This window comes from Rhea pennata, chromosome 5, assembly GCF_028389875.1.
Source record: "Rhea pennata isolate bPtePen1 chromosome 5, bPtePen1.pri, whole genome shotgun sequence".
NCBI lineage: Eukaryota > Metazoa > Chordata > Aves > Rheiformes > Rheidae > Rhea > Rhea pennata.
Genome location: NC_084667.1, coordinates 20,718,643 through 20,736,287, shown reverse-complemented (window position 1 = coordinate 20,736,287; position 17,645 = coordinate 20,718,643). Strand labels below are relative to the sequence as shown.

Sequence of the window (17,645 nt, the reverse complement as noted above, 5' to 3'; positions counted from 1 at the left end):
AAGATTTTTCTTTAACTCAGCATGGTGGAACAGAACGGATAGAGATCAGAGTTTGGGAATACTGTGGTTCCTGGAGTTTGGGGCTATGCTATTTCCGTCTTACACTCCTACCTTATATTCTTCTCACTTGTTCTTCAGGCATCCAGCACACAGAAGCTGTAAATTCTGACTTGCAGTGTTTCAGTAGTACCAACTTCATGATCATCTTGTCAAAGATCTTAAAATTTCAGTGTTTTTTCAGACAGCTTTTTTTTTTTTCCCCCTCATGCAACATCGGGCAACTGGAAGGAGTAATTTGAAAAAATTAGGCCACTCAGGTTTCTATATATAGCAGTGCTCAGCTCCTAAGAAAGCCAGTACTCATCTAGTCTGTTTTTAGTTGTCAGTGTTTGTAAATGAATATTAACAAGGTTAGTCTTAAGTAATATTTTAAATGTCTTTCTGCTCATTATTTCCATTTGTTTTTCTCTTTTTGGTGTTTTATCTCAAACTTAATTTAAAAAGTCATACATATTGCAGTTTTATTTTGTTTTTTTTCCCTTTATACTACTGATGAGTTGCCCACAATACCCCGTGTTGAAAGTCATCACATTTTTAAGATGTACCAGACTTGCATCAAAATCAGACTGGTTTTGATGTCAGGCAGGGGGACTAGTTTCAACTTCGATGTTCTGTGTATACCATTTCTTATAAATTAAAAATAAGGATCTCCGTATATTGTAGAGGCATTTTCTTGAGGGGGAGGGAGTTAGTGAAACTAATTTTTTATGGGCCACAGTGGATGGGATGAGGAGAAGATTAAAGAAAGTGACTGGTGAAAGAAGTAGGAAAAGCTAAATATAATAGTATAGCAGATGTTAGAGCAGTTTATGAAGTTTACTACTTTTTTTTTTTTTAACTTAGATTTTGGGGAGTTTGTTTTACACACATGAACTTGCAGAACATGGTTGTCATAGAGGGTTTATGACTACAGGGGCTTTTTAATTTGGTTTTGGTGACTCCTCAGGTCTGTTTGTCCTGCCAAGATGTCATTTTGAGAATTGACATAAGTGGGGGACCTTGAGATATTCAGCACTGTTGAAAATTCAACTAGTGTTCCATATACAAAATTTAGAGAATAAACAATAAAAAGCTATAGTTTCACTTCAGTGGGAAGCGATAAAATGGGTTACACTTGTTTGAGAATTACAGCTGCCCTCCCTTCCTACCAGCTTAATAGAAAGCAAGACTTGATTTTTTTTTTTTTTTTTTTTTTTTGTAACATGGGATCATTGTGTGGTGAAAGAGTCATTGATCTGCTTTATTTACATTCTTCGTATTTCATGCTGCCAGTTGAAAAAATGTTTTCCGTATGCATTGAGCAATGGAATTAGCATTGATGAGGGTAGAATGAGGAGCATACTTCAGCATCATGTGTTTAATTTCAGCTTTCTTTGATTTGCTATGTGCATCTTAATTCATTTGTGTATGTAAGCTGTTTTCACTCATGAGTGATTAAAAAGGAAGGGATTTAGAGAAGCAGCTTGGTACTCTGAGTATCTATTTTTCTCTTTCACAGTAGACTTTCTCTGTGACTAGAGGCGTGTTCTCAGTCTGTATCTCAGTTCTGTAGCTGTGCAGTGAACTTAACAGCACGTCCCAGCCTCACATGGGCTTTATGGAGAATGTTTCTTTACCAGCAGAGTTTAGGGTTAGAGGACAGGGAACATCTATTTAAATATCTTCCGAGTCTTGCTGTGGGAGGCTGACAGTTAGTAAAATCTGAGAGCTTAAGTTAAAATGTATTTGAGATTAAAAAAAATACATTGTTACAAGTTTGCAGCTGATTTAGGTGGCTGGCTGTTATCTGAAAGCTTGACTGAGAGTGTCACTTAAGAGTCTCAGAGTAAGACTGATTATATTTTTGTATCTGCTCATTGCTGGCTCTAAATTTGAATTTTTGCAACGTTATTCCTAGGTCTTTATGTTCAGTCGAATTTGACCTTAAAACCTGGCCGCTGGGACCAAAACATTCTAAACATTGGGTTGAATTTTCAGCTGAGTAAACTTACGATTTTCAGCATAGATTACTCCCAGTAGCTTTTGTCTCTGTTTAATGAGTCTGTCTTACCTACTTAGCATTTATCACTAGCACATAAGGTCAGAGTCTGGCACTCTCTTTTATCAATATGGCTTGGTCCTTAATCTCTTCAACATAGGTGCCATAATGCTCACAGTGCTCGAGTGAGGTTCATCTGGCAAGCAACCCAGAGGTATAGTGCAGTGTCATTAAAAACATGCTTTGGGAATCCTCACTGGAGTTGTTACTAGCACAGGGTTATTTCCTAGGTACCGTGTAACCTTCCCACAAAAGATGTTTTGATTTTTATTTCATTAGTAGTTCAGAGTATATACCTAGTAATACTGTGTCCTGTAACCGTTTCGGTGATCTGCCTGGTCAAGAGGCTCTGAGCAGTTTTTTTTTTTTTTTTTATCATTGAACAGTGTGTTTGATACCTTGCAGAATTGTTTTGTTAGTCTGTATTTAGAAAAATTAAGAGACGGTTTTGTGTCCAGAAGGAACAGTCTTACATGATATGTTTCAGTCAATCTCTGTCTTTCAGGCCACTGTCATGACAAAAATCCAGATGGCAGTCATGACAAGGAGAAGTACTTTGGTGACCCCCGTGAATCAGTCACAGCAGTGGCAGGAGAACACCCTGAGGGAGATGCGGAAGATCTGGAGGCCCTTAATCAGAGTTCAGTGAGGGATCCTTCCTTCTCAAGGCTGGAAAGTAAGTCAACCCTGTAATGCCAGAGCTGGCAGATGAGTTGGTTTCTAGATTTTGCGGAAGAGCTATCTTCCTCCTTGCTGAGTACTACTTAGTTTTGCTGTGGGGACAAAATGCTCTAACAAAGCAGAAAGAAAAGCTTAATTCTTTGGATGACACTTGATTTTATTTTTCTACTTATTTCAGATATCTGACAAATGAAAGGTGCCCTAATATGGCTTAATAGCAAAAAAAGTACTCTTGAGTAAATTGGGTACCTTTCATAATCTGTGTGGACAGAAAGGGAGGTTGTCCTTTGTCTATTCACTTACCGTTATGTGGCTCAACAGAATATTTTGTTTCCTAACACTTTTGATCTCCAAAGTAAAAAAAACTTTGAAAAGCTTTGCTACTCCTTAGGTAGTTGTGCTAGGAATATAATCTAAATGGGCTGTAACTTGCTTTATTGTGCAAGTGATGCAAGTATTAGAGCCATATCTGTTAACTTTTAATGCTCCTCTGGTTTTGAACCCTTCATATAGCAAAACTGAGGAGTTTTTCTTCTTTTATTATGATAATGAAATATTATATTAAGTAGGTGAGTACCAAAAGGGATCTTGTGATTATTTTGCAGGTTGAAATGCTAGTATTATTACCCTTGAAGAACCTACATTTTTCCCATCTGTCTGTAAAGCAATGAGTAACTCTTAAAACTGGTTATATTCTGTTCACTGTTCTTCTCCAAACCTAACATCAAGTGATGTTTCCTCAGTGAGGAAAAGCAGCCTCTGTGATTAAGGTGCAGGAGCTTTATTCCATGTTTAACACTCATATGTAAAGAAAAGACACCACCTGTTTACTTTCTCGAACAGACACAAGTCTTTTCTGGAAAGGAAACTCTTAAAAATGAGCTAGAGGTGTTCATTTTTGAACCAACAGTTGATGCTGCTTTGCAGTGGGAAAGTCTGCGTTCTCATAAAGACTCTCCAGTCCCTCTCTCCATTTGCAGTGTGCAGTGAGTGGTTGGTGGTATTTGGTTTGTGCAAGAGGAAAGGCTGGGACTCAGAAAAAAATACATATTTTTGTACAGTTTGTGGATGAAGGAAGAAGTGAATTTTTGGTGAGATTTTTATGATATTTCATTTTAGATGCAGTTATTGCAGAAAGCAATGGCTCAGAAGGAGTGGAGGGTTCAGAAGATGATCAGATGTCTGAAGAAATGTTGGCTTTGGTAGATGAATTTGAAAATTCTTGGCCTCAGGAAGCTTTTGAGGGGGCACTGGAGGTAAAAGGCCGTCGGATGGACTTGCAAGGAATCCGGGTCCTAAAAAAGGGATCTCCAGATGGACTGGCTAGCTCCTGTTTTGGAGACTGTGGTGATGATGATGATGAAGCTGAATGGGTGAGTTTGGCTCAGTTTACCTAGGTCTTGTATCAAGTTACTGTTGTGGAGGGAAAGACGAAGACAGTTGATGGGTTTTGTGTAGAAATATAGGGGCGTCCTCTCTGGACCTAAAGAACTAGGTCCTGGCTTGCATAGTTTCAGTCCGTCCCCTCATAAAAAGGCTTCCTCATCACTGAGACTGCATCTCAAGCATTGATTAGTAGCAAGAGCTTACGGGCTGAATGATACTGGATGTCTCAAAACTTCCTGCTGACCGTGAGTAGGTTGAGTTTCACTGCTAGGAAACAAAATAGAATTTCACTGTGCTTTCCAAATCTTTGTATGTTATGTAAGTACAGCATTGTTCTTTAGGACCTCCACATCTGACAGTCTGTTTTATTTTAAAAAAGTTAAAACAATTGTTACTCTTCTTTAACTGACCTTGAATTTTTCTTCTCCCAGTAGCATGCAGTTAGAAGAGAAGAAAAAAGCTTTTAACTAAAAGCTGTGATAAGCCAGAAAACAGCAAATACCTATCGTCATCATGTTACAAACAAAACATATAGTGAAAAATGCACTTCAACTCTCCAGCAGTTAAATTGGTTTTCTCATATGTTAGAGGATTAAGTAGTGTAATTTGTATGGTGAGATGGGAGAGTGAACAGGCTTAGAGAATGGCTTGAGATGGGAGTGGGAGGAAAAAAGAGAAGAGAGATGTGATCTGATCTGTAACAGCTCTGAGACTGATTCTTTGGGCTAGAACAAGTAGTATATTGAAACTGATAATATTTGTGGTGTTTTACTGTTAATCTTGCTAGTACTGTTCTTGTCTAGATCACTTTCCAGGTCAAACGTTTAAAGAAACCAAAAGCTGAAAGCTTGGATCTCCAGGATCCAGTTAGCAGAAATGGAGAAGGGACTAATGAAGAAAACGAAAACTTTTACCAAACTGCCCTGGAGATCAGTGGACCAAAGATACCTTCTCCTGGACCAATAGGTAAACTGCTGCTGCTAGAGAAAGCAGGTTCTTTGCAGCTTTTGCATTACACTGTTTTATAACACATACATGCATGCATACATGCATGATCTCACAAAGGCTACATAATGAAATATGCCCTCTAGATATGTACATGGAAAAAATAGGATTCTCTTCTATTAGCACCTTCTTGATGAAGAAAAGCATAACTTTATGTGCTGAATAAAGAATTCATAACTAATTCCCAGAACTTCTGGGGATGAAAGTGATAAGAGTAGAGAAAGAGAGAGATGGACATTGTACAGAGAAATAGCAGAAGAGTTTTTCTTAAATGATATTTCTTTAAAACTGGATAGGCAGAGAAATTTGTTTATCAGATGAGATAATTTGAGACAAATACAGAGTGAGAGTTTGAACTGATTACTGAACAAATGTAAAAGACAAAATTCAAAAATAAAAGGCAGCAAATTTGATCTAGTAAAAGAAAGTGATGCAGGTGTCCTGCTATAATTGATTTGGTGACATTATAATAGAAAATTTAGAGACTGTCTTCCAGAAGACTGGAGCTACAGAAGTGTAGAGTTTTGCACCAACACAGATGAGGTTTGGAGAGAGAGGTGAAGATTCTGCTATTTGAGCAGCAGGAATGTGAAGAGAGAAGATAGTATATTAAACTAGTGCAGTCCAGTTCTACTGGTGCATTCTCAAGTGGACAGAAATCACGAGCCTGTGATTGCCTAGGCTGAAATTTGGAGCTTGTGGAATATGACGATGCCAGAGGGAGAGAACTAAAGTAGTTGGCCCCCATACCTTTCATTTTGTCTCATCTCGATTTCAACAGATGTGAAATCTAGGTGATCTAATCCTTTAGGGCTGGTGGTATACCTATAGGCAAAGATGTGTGTTTTGGTAGCTGACAATTTGATTACCTGGAAAATGATTTCACCTTTTGAAGGCTTTTATATGAGATCTTTAACAAGTTCCTTTTTTTTAAGCAACTGAGGAATGTTAGTTGTTAAATTAAATATTGAAATAAGGAGGTTTGTATGAAAGCAATCAGTCATTTGTGAGTGCACCTCTTTACTCAATATACACTCTCTCTCTGAGCTACTTTTGTGACCGTATTACGCAGCATCTTAGTTATCTTTGTGACATTCCTGTGAGGTGGAGTTTATTGAAATCTTTAAAGAACTAAATCATCAGAAGTTTAAGTAACTTATCAGAGATCATCCAGGGGGTTGCTAGTAGAAGAGCTGTCCTGTGTCCAGCTAGCTCTCTGACTTACTGAATTGTCCTTCTTTAACACTGTTCGTGTATCTCTATCTTTTGCCATAAAGGCAGGTAAGAACACATGATCAAATACTGCATGCTAGTGATGACAAGAAATAAGAGAGAGGTGATTGAGAGAGACATGGAGCTACTGGAGAGAGTCCAACGTAGGGCTACGAAGATGATCAGAGGGCTGGAGCACCTGCCCTATGAGGAACGGCTGCGAGAGCTGGGCCTCTTCAGCCTGGGAAAGAGAAGACTGAGGGGGGATCTTATCCATGTGTACAAGTACCTGAAGGGGGGACAAACTCTTTTCAGTTGTCCCGTGTGACAGGACAAGAGGCAATGGGCAGAAATTGAAGCACAGGAAGTTCCACCTGAACGTGAGGGGGAATGTCTTCACTGTGAGAGTGATGGAGCACTGGCATAGGTTGCCCAGAGGCGTTGTGGAGTCTCCTTCTCTGGAGATCTTCAAGGCCTGCCTCAATACAACCCTGCCTACCATGCTCTAGGTGACCCTGCTGAGCAGGGAGGTTGGACTAGATGATCTCCAGAGGTCCCTTCCAACCTTACCGGATAAATCCCCTTTGAGATTTCTCAGTGGCTCTCAAAGTTAATTTTCCTTTACTCAGAGGAACTAATTTACAAAGGACATAGTATTACTGACTTTGTTGTTATTTTGCAAAATTACGATGCAAAACAGGATTTACATCCAAATGGACAAAAAGTTCAGGTAGTTAGAAATAGGTACTGGAATGCTACCTCCATAGCTGGTGCAACAGTCTTGCACTTTGTTAAATTTGGCCTCCCACTGTGCTACAACAAATCTTTATTACATTCAAAACACTTCAAATCTTTCTGATAAGGAAGTGTTTCCTAGCAGTTAAAACAACTTGGATTCCCAGAACTTGACACAGTATCCAGCAAATGTAAGGGAAAGATTTCAGTAGGCTTTGGATCAAATCCAAAGATCAGATCCCTGTTTCTCCCAGTGACCTATATCTTAACAAAAAGGAAGTTAAATAACTTTTCCTTGCCTCAGTTAACTCCTCCACAAACTGTGAGGGTTGAAGTTGGTCAGTAGTTTCAGAAGTACTGCTGTCTTGAATGTAAGAATGTAGTGGAAGCTACTAGCTGTCTTAAACACTTCATTTCTCCTCGCTGAATATTATTTTTTTTCACCTTGCATTGTCAGAAGATGCGGCAATCAACTTTTATTAGTTTTTTCAGCAATGTAGAACACAAGTGATGACTCACTTAGGAACTTTCTCTAAGGATATTTAAATAGAGGCATACTCTGTCAACAGGAGTGCAGCTTGAAAAAGTATAATGAAACAGATTTTAAAACTCTGGTTTCTAATCTGTGTGATATAGAATTTGATTCTGTCCTTAGATCCCACAAGTTCCATTCATTCCAGTTAGGTTAGAATTTTTCTTAAAGAAACTGCGGGACGGTGAACCTTTTATAATCTAGGAGATGTATCTACTGGTATAAAGTATTTTGTTGATTTGTCATACTAAAGTAGAATGTCTTTTGCTTCTAGACAATTTCTTGTGTTTTATTTTTGACTTCAGGAAAAAGGCATGATTATCGTAGCCTTGGCTGGCCTAGTCCTGATGAATGTCTGAAGCTCCGTAGGGTAGAGCTTACAACTGTAGCCAGCACGTGGCTTGCAGTTTCTGCTAAAAATATTGAGTAAGTATCATATATGTGAACCTTAACTAAGTCACTCACAAAGAGCAAGGCAATTGTATGGCTTTGGGTGTGTGTGACCTGAAATTTTTGGTACTCTATTAGAGTTAGTAGGCACTCTACCAGGATTTTAAAGAATTTCGAAACTTTGCAAAGAAAAGTGCAACTACAGACTGAAGATCCAGTTTCTCCTGTTTCTCAAGCTACTTAAATGAGATTGTGCCAAGTTCTGGACAGATATACTCACTAGACAGTTTTGTAATGTATTTTCCCTTCCCTTTTTCTGACTGATTCAGTTCTTTTTGTTACCTTTCTAGCATCACAAAACACATTGATTTTGCCACTCAGCTGCAAGAACCAGCTATGGAGCCCCTTTGTAACCCCAATCTACCAGCCAGCATGCACACTTTGGATCACCTGCAAGGTGTCTCTAGTCGGGCTAGCTTACATTACACTGGAGAAAGTCAACTGAAAGAGGTATGCCATAGTTAAAGGCTATCACACACAAATGGTCATACCATAGCAGATTAAAAGTGCATTTAGCTCTATGCCCTGTCTCTAAAAGTAACTTTCAATGAGTGAGCGCCTAGAGAAAACCAAGAACAATGCAAGCTGTAAGTGCTAGTTTCCAGAATGTTTTCCTAGCCTTCTGTGATCTTGACTGAAGGAAATCCTAAGATACTGTTAGTACCTTTGTAGATACAACTGTTGATGGGTGAGAAATCCAACTGAAAAAAAATCCAATTGAGCATACACAGACTTTTAATATTCATAGTATCCCATGGCATGGAGGTATAATTTTGTATGAAGATACAGGTGGTAATGACTCAAGAAACACAGTGATGCTTAGGTTGGATTGGCTTGGATTATTTGTAAAAGGCTGGGGGGAAAATGCAGTAAGTAAGCGAATGATGTTTCTTACCAGTTTCCATCATCTAAGATCTTGTTTTTTCTTCTTCAACAGGTGCTACAGAACCTTGGCAAAGACCAGTACTCGCCACAGTCATTAGAACAAGTTGGTACTCGAATAGCCAAAGCTTTGGAAAAGGTATGTTTGAACGAGGAAGAGAATAGTGTCTGGATTTACTGCTCGAAACTGACTTGGTCAATCCAGTCTCAAACTTTCTGTCTGAAATTCCAGTCTAGGATTGTGTTAGTATTTGGATTAGAGATTTGTGTCTATTCAGCATCTGCAGTGCACTTGCAGGCCATTTATAGAGCTATATTCTGTGCTTACAGATGGGAGTCTCATCTGTCAAATCTCTTACATACCTCTTTACAAAAACCAAAGCTTGTCAAATTTTCTGATATTTCCAGCCTTATGACATCATCCCTATAGCGAGCAGTATTGCTAGTTGTTGATACATATTTAACATTTGTAACAGTTCTCCAAAAAGCTTGAAAACTAACTTCTATTTTACCTTTCTGCCCTCCTCTTCATTGTTGTGCTACATCTTAAAGCAGCACACAGACTATAACACTGATTTTGAGCTTATGGATAGTCAGAGTTGAGCTGTGGCTCGAATCTACGGCTCAGATCTGTTTCTGGTATGCAGCAGTTGGATGGCTGATTGGCAAGGGCTGCCTCTGTTTTCTACCTATCTCCTTTTACGTTATGTACTGTGAAGCTGAATGGGCAGATGCATTTGGGCAGGTGTATGACACCATGTGCAAGGCTGTACTTCCTGTTCTGCCCAGAGAAAATTGAGCTCCCTAGTTAGATCCTAGGCTGATAAGAACTTGAGCTGAAGAGAAGAGGTAGGGACACAACTTCCCCAGGATAGATCTAAGTAGATAAGGATGCAGGGATTGTGTGTTATCTGCTTACAGAGAGTGGGAAGAATATTCCATACTATTAGGGAAAAGAAGACTCAACCACTAGTTTGGTACCATGGGTCTATCCTGAAAGCCTTCTGAGGAACTTAATGAACTTTGAAACTTAAGACAATATAGCTTTGTCACTTCTATAAAGTAATGCTGTTACTGTTAAGCTCACATTGTAAGACTTAGTTTCTTTTGACTTCAGATGATACACTGACTTTTCCCTCTTGAATGCTAGTTTCCACTGGAGACAGACAGCAAGCTTTATTCAGATGAGCTGAATATGTGGTACTAAGGAAACCAGAAACAGAATTCTCAGTAAGGAGAATGTGTTGGAGATAAAATACAGTTCTTTGATATACCAATTTTATTCATTAGTCACAAGATCTAATCAAACAAATCAAGATGGCTACTTATCTAATTACATATGTGAGCATAAATATTCATTTACTTTATCTGAGTCCACAGAATTCAAGTGTGTAGTATTTCCCTTTTGAATGTGTTCCAGCTGTCCACCTTGCATAACACATGGCATGGGAGTCAGCCAACTAGACACCAAGCTGAATCAGCTAGACCTTCCAGGCTTCTGCTCCGAGCTTCCTCCTAGAGAATCTTTTCTCTTTCCAGTGGCTATGGAGAGCCTAGAGAGTCCAGTCTTCTAACTTAGCTAGATAAATTTGGTGCCTTATGTTGGTTAATGTGTCTACACATCCAGATGCTCAGCATCTGGCAGCTGGTTAGAAGCGGTTGGGGCTACTGGAAGTGTCGTTGCTGTTTAAAGCTTTTTAGCTGATATTTCCTTCTTCAAAAGATGATGATGCATTTGGAATTTGCAAGTATTTCATTTGGCAATCCCATTGAGCTGGCTATTGCATGTATGCTGTTAGATAAGAAACTATTTTTTCTACTTTGGAAAAGTCTAATGCTATTTTTACATATAACATCCTCTACCCTGATCTGTGGAGTAAGCTGAAAGAGAGTGAAAGACAGGAAGACTGTTCACTACAGGTTTGCATGACTGATTTTCTTGTTCTCCTTCTTTTGCCAGAATCAGACTTCATGGGTCCTCTCCAGCATGGCAGCCCTTTACTGGAGGGTGAAGGGCCAAGGCAAGAAGGCAATTGACTGCTTACGACAAGCATTGCACTACGCACCCCATCACATGAAGGTGTGTGTGCATCTGCCTACTGCTCAGATGAAATAGTGTTTTCACTTTTGACACAGCTGTACACAGTGTGCACAGATTATCATTAAAGCAAACCATCTTGTGTATCAAGTGTCTGTAATGCACTGGATATTAGCTGGTTGTGGTGAAACTTGAAGATCTTCACTACCTGTTCAGTACAGGCTATTTCTTAAAAAATCTGCAAGAGTTTCAGTAGTATTTCTTGAAGTTCTGTGGGTTTGACACCTCTCTGCATAATGCAGGCTTGAATTCCTCTTCGTTATGTAGGGCTTTGAATCTTGTAAGCCTCTGCCTGGACAGGTCTTCTGTCTAATATGTGGGGAGTATATCTTCTGGGTGTGCCCTCAAAGAAGAGAGCAGGTAATATCTAAAGGGTATTAATCCTTAAATGCTTATAACTGTTCTTGAGCTGTGAATCTCATTTGGATACTAGTGCCTTACTTTGTGTAGCAGTTTGGTGGAAGAGACAATACTTTGAACCTAATCTTCTGTTCTGTGTTTCAGTTAACTGAAATGCCTTTTGCCCTACACTTTGCCATGTGGTATGCTGAATATTATAATAGCTGTTCTTAGACACAAAGCTTTCCCATGCAGCTTATGGTAAATGAGATATAGGCTCCTAACTCAACAGTGTGAATTTCACTTTGAGACCTAAGCATCAAAATGCAGTACAGCACTGCAAAGTGTAAACCATTTTTCAAATCTGTGTTAATTCCTTATCTGAAAAATGGAAGACAAAGTAGTTTAAACTGTCAGGATATTATTAGGAAGATTTAGCCATTAACTCTAGAAGTGCCTCAACTAAGATATGTGTATCTATTCCTACTCCACATTCTCTGCATCTGTGTCCTATAATCCTGTCTCTTTGCATTGTTCTTTAAAGTAAGACTGGAACCAGGATAGGCATGCAGGTTTAGTACAAATAACTCTGTCTTATTTTGCTGTCTTCCCGTGTAACTGAAGTATGGCTCCTCAGAAATGGGGCCTTGGCTCTGCGACTTGTAGGCACCACAGTATGGATTGGAAACTACAGTTTATTAAGATGATGGTGTAGTGGTATTGACTATTATTTGGTAATTTAGTGTACTGTTGCTTGGGACTGGCTTGTGCTCCAAATTTGTGCCTTGTTTTTGTCCTCCATGTTGCAGCTGCCACCAAAGAAACCTGTGGATCTTGTTTGTAAAGATACAGCTGCAACTTAGTAAGAGTTAGCACTGAATGAACAGCTATTTAATATTATGTTTTATCCTCCTGTATGGCTTATGCACTCTCTCTACTTTCTCTTGCCTTTTCTCATCTGGATAGAAGGTAATTTATTTTCTTGTGGGCTGCTTTTGTGATTCTGACTTTCATAGTATCTGCTTTGCAAACATGAATGTCTTATATTTCAAAGGTACTCTTTGCCTTGTAAACCTCAAGGAGGCAGGGGTCAAATACATCAAAAATTCTTGATTGTCCCATTCTAGGCATCTAAGACTTGATACTGAGCAGTATTTTGTTATCTGTAGATGTGAAGTCCAGCTCCCAGAGATTGTTGTGACTGTCAGAGCTCAACTGTTTTGTCAGCTTGGCAAGGTCACAGTCTGTAAATCCAGAAAATAAAGAACATATGATCAGCGACCACTTGTGAAAATTTGATTTAGAACTGTTGTCCAACATCATATAGGAATTCTGTGGCAGAGGCAGGATAAAAAACAATGCTTCAATTCCACTAATGGTTAGACCCTCTTTTTTTCACTTCCCTGCTGTCCTTTTTTTCATTGATATTCCTTCCACTTTTTTGCAGTAGCTGAGGGAGGATGGGTTACACAAACAGGTTGTCTTGTCTCTTCTTAGGATGATCTCATCTTTGGGGAGGGGGGTAAACTAATGTAATAATGCCTGAAAATAAATGTATGTATGTACAAGCAAGTTAGTTTTTAGCTGATCGTCTCTGCAAGAGTGACAGATGTCACTTGTGGGCATATGCATGTATAGGAGATTTTTTATTTATGACTTGGGTCCAAATGCCCCTTTTTATTAAAAAAATAAAAAATAAATCCTCTGACTCATCGCTTTCAAAGTGACCAGAGTGAGTGGAATAACCAGTAATCAAGTGACAGTGACCAGATGGTGGAGTCTTCTGGCAGTTTTCCTGATCATGAAACAGTTCCAAAGGAAAGAAGCTACACTGTTCACCACTTGCTCTTCTCTTCCAGGATGTACCACTAATCAGCCTTGCAAACATCTTCCACAATGCAAAACTTTGGAATGATGCCATCATTGTGGCTACCATGGCAGTGGAAATAGCCCCACACTTTGTGGTTAATCATTTCACACTGGCAAATGTCTATGTAGCGATGGTGAGTATACTGTCACCCAGTTATGCCCTGTCTTTAGATACAGCAAATGTATATACAAATCTCATAAATTAATTTCGAGGAGCAGCATTCAAGAAATAGAGGTAAGGTCAGTAAGAAAGAATTTCCTTTTGAATGCACTTTTCAGAGAGTGCCAAAACTCTTATAACTCATTTAATACTTGCAGGCCAATATTTTTTATAAGCTGGTTTCACAATGCTGTCTGCAAAGCTTTGTTAAGACAGTAGCAGACAATTGATAATTTTGGTTGGCTGCCTGTCTAAATACAGGATATTTTTATAATACTGGAAAACTGATGATAAACTGAGTGTCTGGCCTGAAGAGCTTAGTTTAGCATAATTGGTAAACAGTTTACAATTACCATGGACGAGCGCAATGGAAGTTTTAATTTCAATATCTGGTTTATTGACACCCAAAATAATTTATGGGTTGGATTCAAATTTCTTCATACTGTCTATGTATTTTAATCTTAAACAGTTTAGTTTTCAATTACTTTGAGCCAAAGATGTTCGTTCCTTCTGTCTGACTAGTGCTGGACTGATCCCTGTGTGTTTTATTCTTAACATTAACAGGGCCAAGCTCAATATATTGGGAGAATAAAAGAGGCACCATTAGGCTGAGACATAGTTGATATATTTGTGTGTCGAAAGTATTTTCAGTTGCACCTGTTTCTATGCCAGTTTTTCAGTACTTGTCACAGATTTGTGCTAATGTTTTGCTCCTCTTATAGAGGGGATCACAATGATAACAGGACAAGTTGAGCAGGTAACTGTGTATTATGGCTATCAGGATAGGACTGAAAAGAGTGAAATGCACAGTGCTGTCAAATGCACAATGGAAGCTGAAGGAAGACATGACTTTGTTCTGTTACGGTATTTCTTGTGACAATAGTTTGAAAAAAGTGAAGTAGAAGCTTGGTGGTTGAGTTGCCAGCATGTGTGTTTTGTTCATTTGTTTTTTACGTTAGCACATTGTCTATGGATAACTTCATTCTCCCTGGATTTAAGAGATTTCTCAAGGAAGCCATGTATTCATTATATGAAATGACTGTTGCAATAAGACAAAGTTTATCTTCTGGATCAAATTATACTAATATTAAAAAGCTAGTTAATTGGTCAGATTTAGCTCTAAAATATAGTAGATGAAATATGAAATAAGTCTTAAAAGATGTCATTCTAATTAATGATGCAGCATTATGGAGGCCAACATTCATTTGTTTGTAAGGCTTAGCAGCCAGTTGCCTTAACAAAGTGGAAGCAGTTGGTCATTTTAATAAGACTGAAAATTAGTGCTGTGGGGAGGAAACTAAATGAAACATCAAGGTAAAATCAGATCACTACAAATATAAATGTAAATGATTATATCTAAAAACAACATCATTCTTGTTTTCAGTGTTTTTTGTCACTGCTCTCACAAACTAATGTGGGATTATCTGTGTAATTTCTCTTAGAACAATATTCAAATATAATTTTTAAAACTCAAGACTTGAAGACGATCTAGCTAGTCTCTACAGTGTGACTAGGAGTGGATATCGTCTATATTGTACAAATAAAGATGCTGAGAAAAGGACTTTAAGTTGAGCTAGTGTTTGAGTGAGATCCTGGGAGTTTGAAATACAATGAATCAGTCTGTCCAAAGTCCTGCCTTCCTTTACTCGCTCAAAAATAACATTGAGAGTCTAGAAATGAAGTACAGTAACATGCTTTCTGCTTTCATGTAAATATGTTAGCTTGTTAACAATAATTCATCAACAGTCATGCCCTAGGAATCACTGAATATGCTGCTGCTTCAGACAAATGATGCCTAAATCTATCCTTAGATTTTTCAAGACCTTTTAGTGGTTCCCTGTAGCATACTTGGAAAATAAATGTGGTGTACCTTCAAAATTCCAAAATGTATTTTAAAAATATCACAGTTCTTACCAAGGGAAAAGATGATAAAGCAGCATAGAAAGTCACAAAAATACACACGTTTTGTCCTAAGCATGTCAATGAGCATTCTAGTTAATAAAAAGTGGAGTTGTTTAGGTACTTAGATTTCAGTAGTATAAAAATAGATGTTATTTCGGTGTGAATGCTGCTTAATGCCATTCTGGAGTCCAGCTTGTCAGTCAAAACTGTCTAGTTGCTGTTATGCTCTGAAAGAATTACTGCTGACTTCCTTTAACTTTGAGTAATCTTTTAAAATTAATTTCAAGTTTGTAAGAGTGTTGGCTGTTCAGCAAGGTTGAAGCTTTGCATTATCCAAGATTTTAAGATTTTGATTTAGGCAAACTGAAAGCATTTTTTAAAAGTTATTTTAAAATTAAGAATGCTAAGATACACTAATTAGAAGGAAAAAGAAGCAAGGGAATTGGTCAATGATGCTCAGCAGTGATTTGATTCCTTTCATGTATTCTGCAGTCTTGGGTCATAATCCCAAGAAAATGTCAGTTATTTGGGGGAGGAAAAAGGAAAAAAGAAAAAAAAAAAGCGTAAGGGTTGGTTCAGTTACTTTTGTACATACCATACTACTCGACTGTTTAGGCTAGGAAGGGAATAGAAAATGTTAGTGTTCAGTGGGTTTAGAAACTGACTTCATGTGATCTTAATTCTTTCTTTATAGGAGGAGTTTGAAAAGGCCATGAAATGGTATGAGTCGACATTAAAACTTCAGCCGGAGTTTGCCCCAGCAAAGAATCGAATCCGCACCATTCAGTGTCATCTACTTATGAAAAAAGAGCGACGGTCTCCTTAGAGATCAGCATCTTTCTCTTTTTTTTAAAAAAGTCATTATTCACTATTCTGCTTTTAAGTGTGCTAAGAGAAATTGATGAATCGTTTTTTAACAAGACTCTTAAAAAAGACATGGGATTTGGATCAAGGGGGTTTTTATTTTTCTCAGATATAGGAGCATCTTGGGAAACGCATTTCACAGACCATAATTTTTAAAACATCTCTGTAAATATTAAACCAAGAAAATCTTCCATGAGTCCATGACTACCTGTATCATGTCCCAGGCACCTCTAGGTTTTCTGTAATGCTCAGATTGGCATCAGCATCCAAAGTAACTTGCTTCATGTTTTATAACCTAAGTCAATGGAAATGCAAAGCACACAACCGTACCAGATAGCAAGAAGATATAATCAGCAATTCCTCCATGAGAAACTCATGCTTTGTCCAGTATTGTTCAGTCCATATCATATTACCTGCTCCAGGTTAGCTTTTTGGAAGGAGGGAGACAGGATTTCAGATGTTTATAAAAATGTATTTTAGGAACATCACACATTTTTGAAATTGTTTGAGGATGAGGAAAAGAGGAAGGGGAGAATAGCAGGACACTAAAGTCAAAGCAAAAATCCCAATAAGCTATTTTATATTTGTCTGTATATTCATAGCCCTCTGCCTCCCTGAGTCATTTTACTAATTCTTTCTTCACTGTATTTCTAGCCATTTCAGAATAAGGTGCAAGTTTATGCTCACTCTGAGCCATAAAAACTTTCAGCTGCTGAGGAGGAGGAGGAAGGTGGTATCAAGGTATCATCAGCAAATGAGTTAAGTGGAATATTTCCAAATCAGTTCTCTTTGGCTGGTGGAGGACGTGATTCTCCAGACATCATTGTTGAATCAACAAAGGCACATATTGGAAACAATAAATTGTTTATGAACAAAACACAACCTCTCATCTCATCTTTGTCATGCGCTGCTCGAAAGAAACTGGACTTGGGAAGCTACAGCCGCTCCTTAGGAGCAGAGCTGGGAACTGGGAAAGCTTTTAGTACTCCTGATCAGATAATGATTTTCTGCATGCCCATGGAAAATTCCCTGCACCTCTGTGCCCAACTCCATTTCTGTGGCAGAGGGAAATAAGGGGAAGTTAACTAAATCAGTTGACTGTCACATAACCTACCCTGCAGCATTCAATGTCAAACATACTGCTTAGCAATTCTTTTTAAAGAACTAACAATGTTTATCAACCTATCCCTTTCCTTTTAATCTTTTCCCTCTTTCAGTGACACAGATTAAGAGCAAGGATGGCAGTGATGGAAACTATGACATTAACATTTTTTTTAATGCTATAACTTTTTACTTCATAAAAGGATCCCTGAATACTTTTGCATAGAACTGAAGATGAGCAGTTTTAATGCAAATGCCTACCTCTGTTTTAATGCAAGTAATTTTTATTCATCTAGAAAGCCTGAAGAAGTATGAACAAGTGCTAGTCTTG

At 38.3% G+C, this 17,645-nt stretch overlaps 1 protein-coding gene across 1 annotated transcript in view; it reads left to right on the top strand.

The window, feature by feature from the left end:
• TTC17 (tetratricopeptide repeat domain 17) overlaps positions 1-17,089 on the top strand; it is a 57,193-nt gene extending 40,104 nt beyond the window's left edge. The window contains 9 exon segments of the mRNA XM_062577299.1: positions 2,604-2,774; positions 3,899-4,152; positions 4,969-5,131; positions 7,955-8,075; positions 8,390-8,549; positions 9,037-9,120; positions 10,942-11,061; positions 13,278-13,421; positions 16,044-17,089. Of these exon segments, the coding sequence (XP_062433283.1) occupies positions 2,604-2,774; positions 3,899-4,152; positions 4,969-5,131; positions 7,955-8,075; positions 8,390-8,549; positions 9,037-9,120; positions 10,942-11,061; positions 13,278-13,421; positions 16,044-16,175 (1,349 nt within the window). The 3' untranslated portion in view covers positions 16,176-17,089.
• The last annotated feature ends 556 nt before the right edge of the window (positions 17,090-17,645 follow it).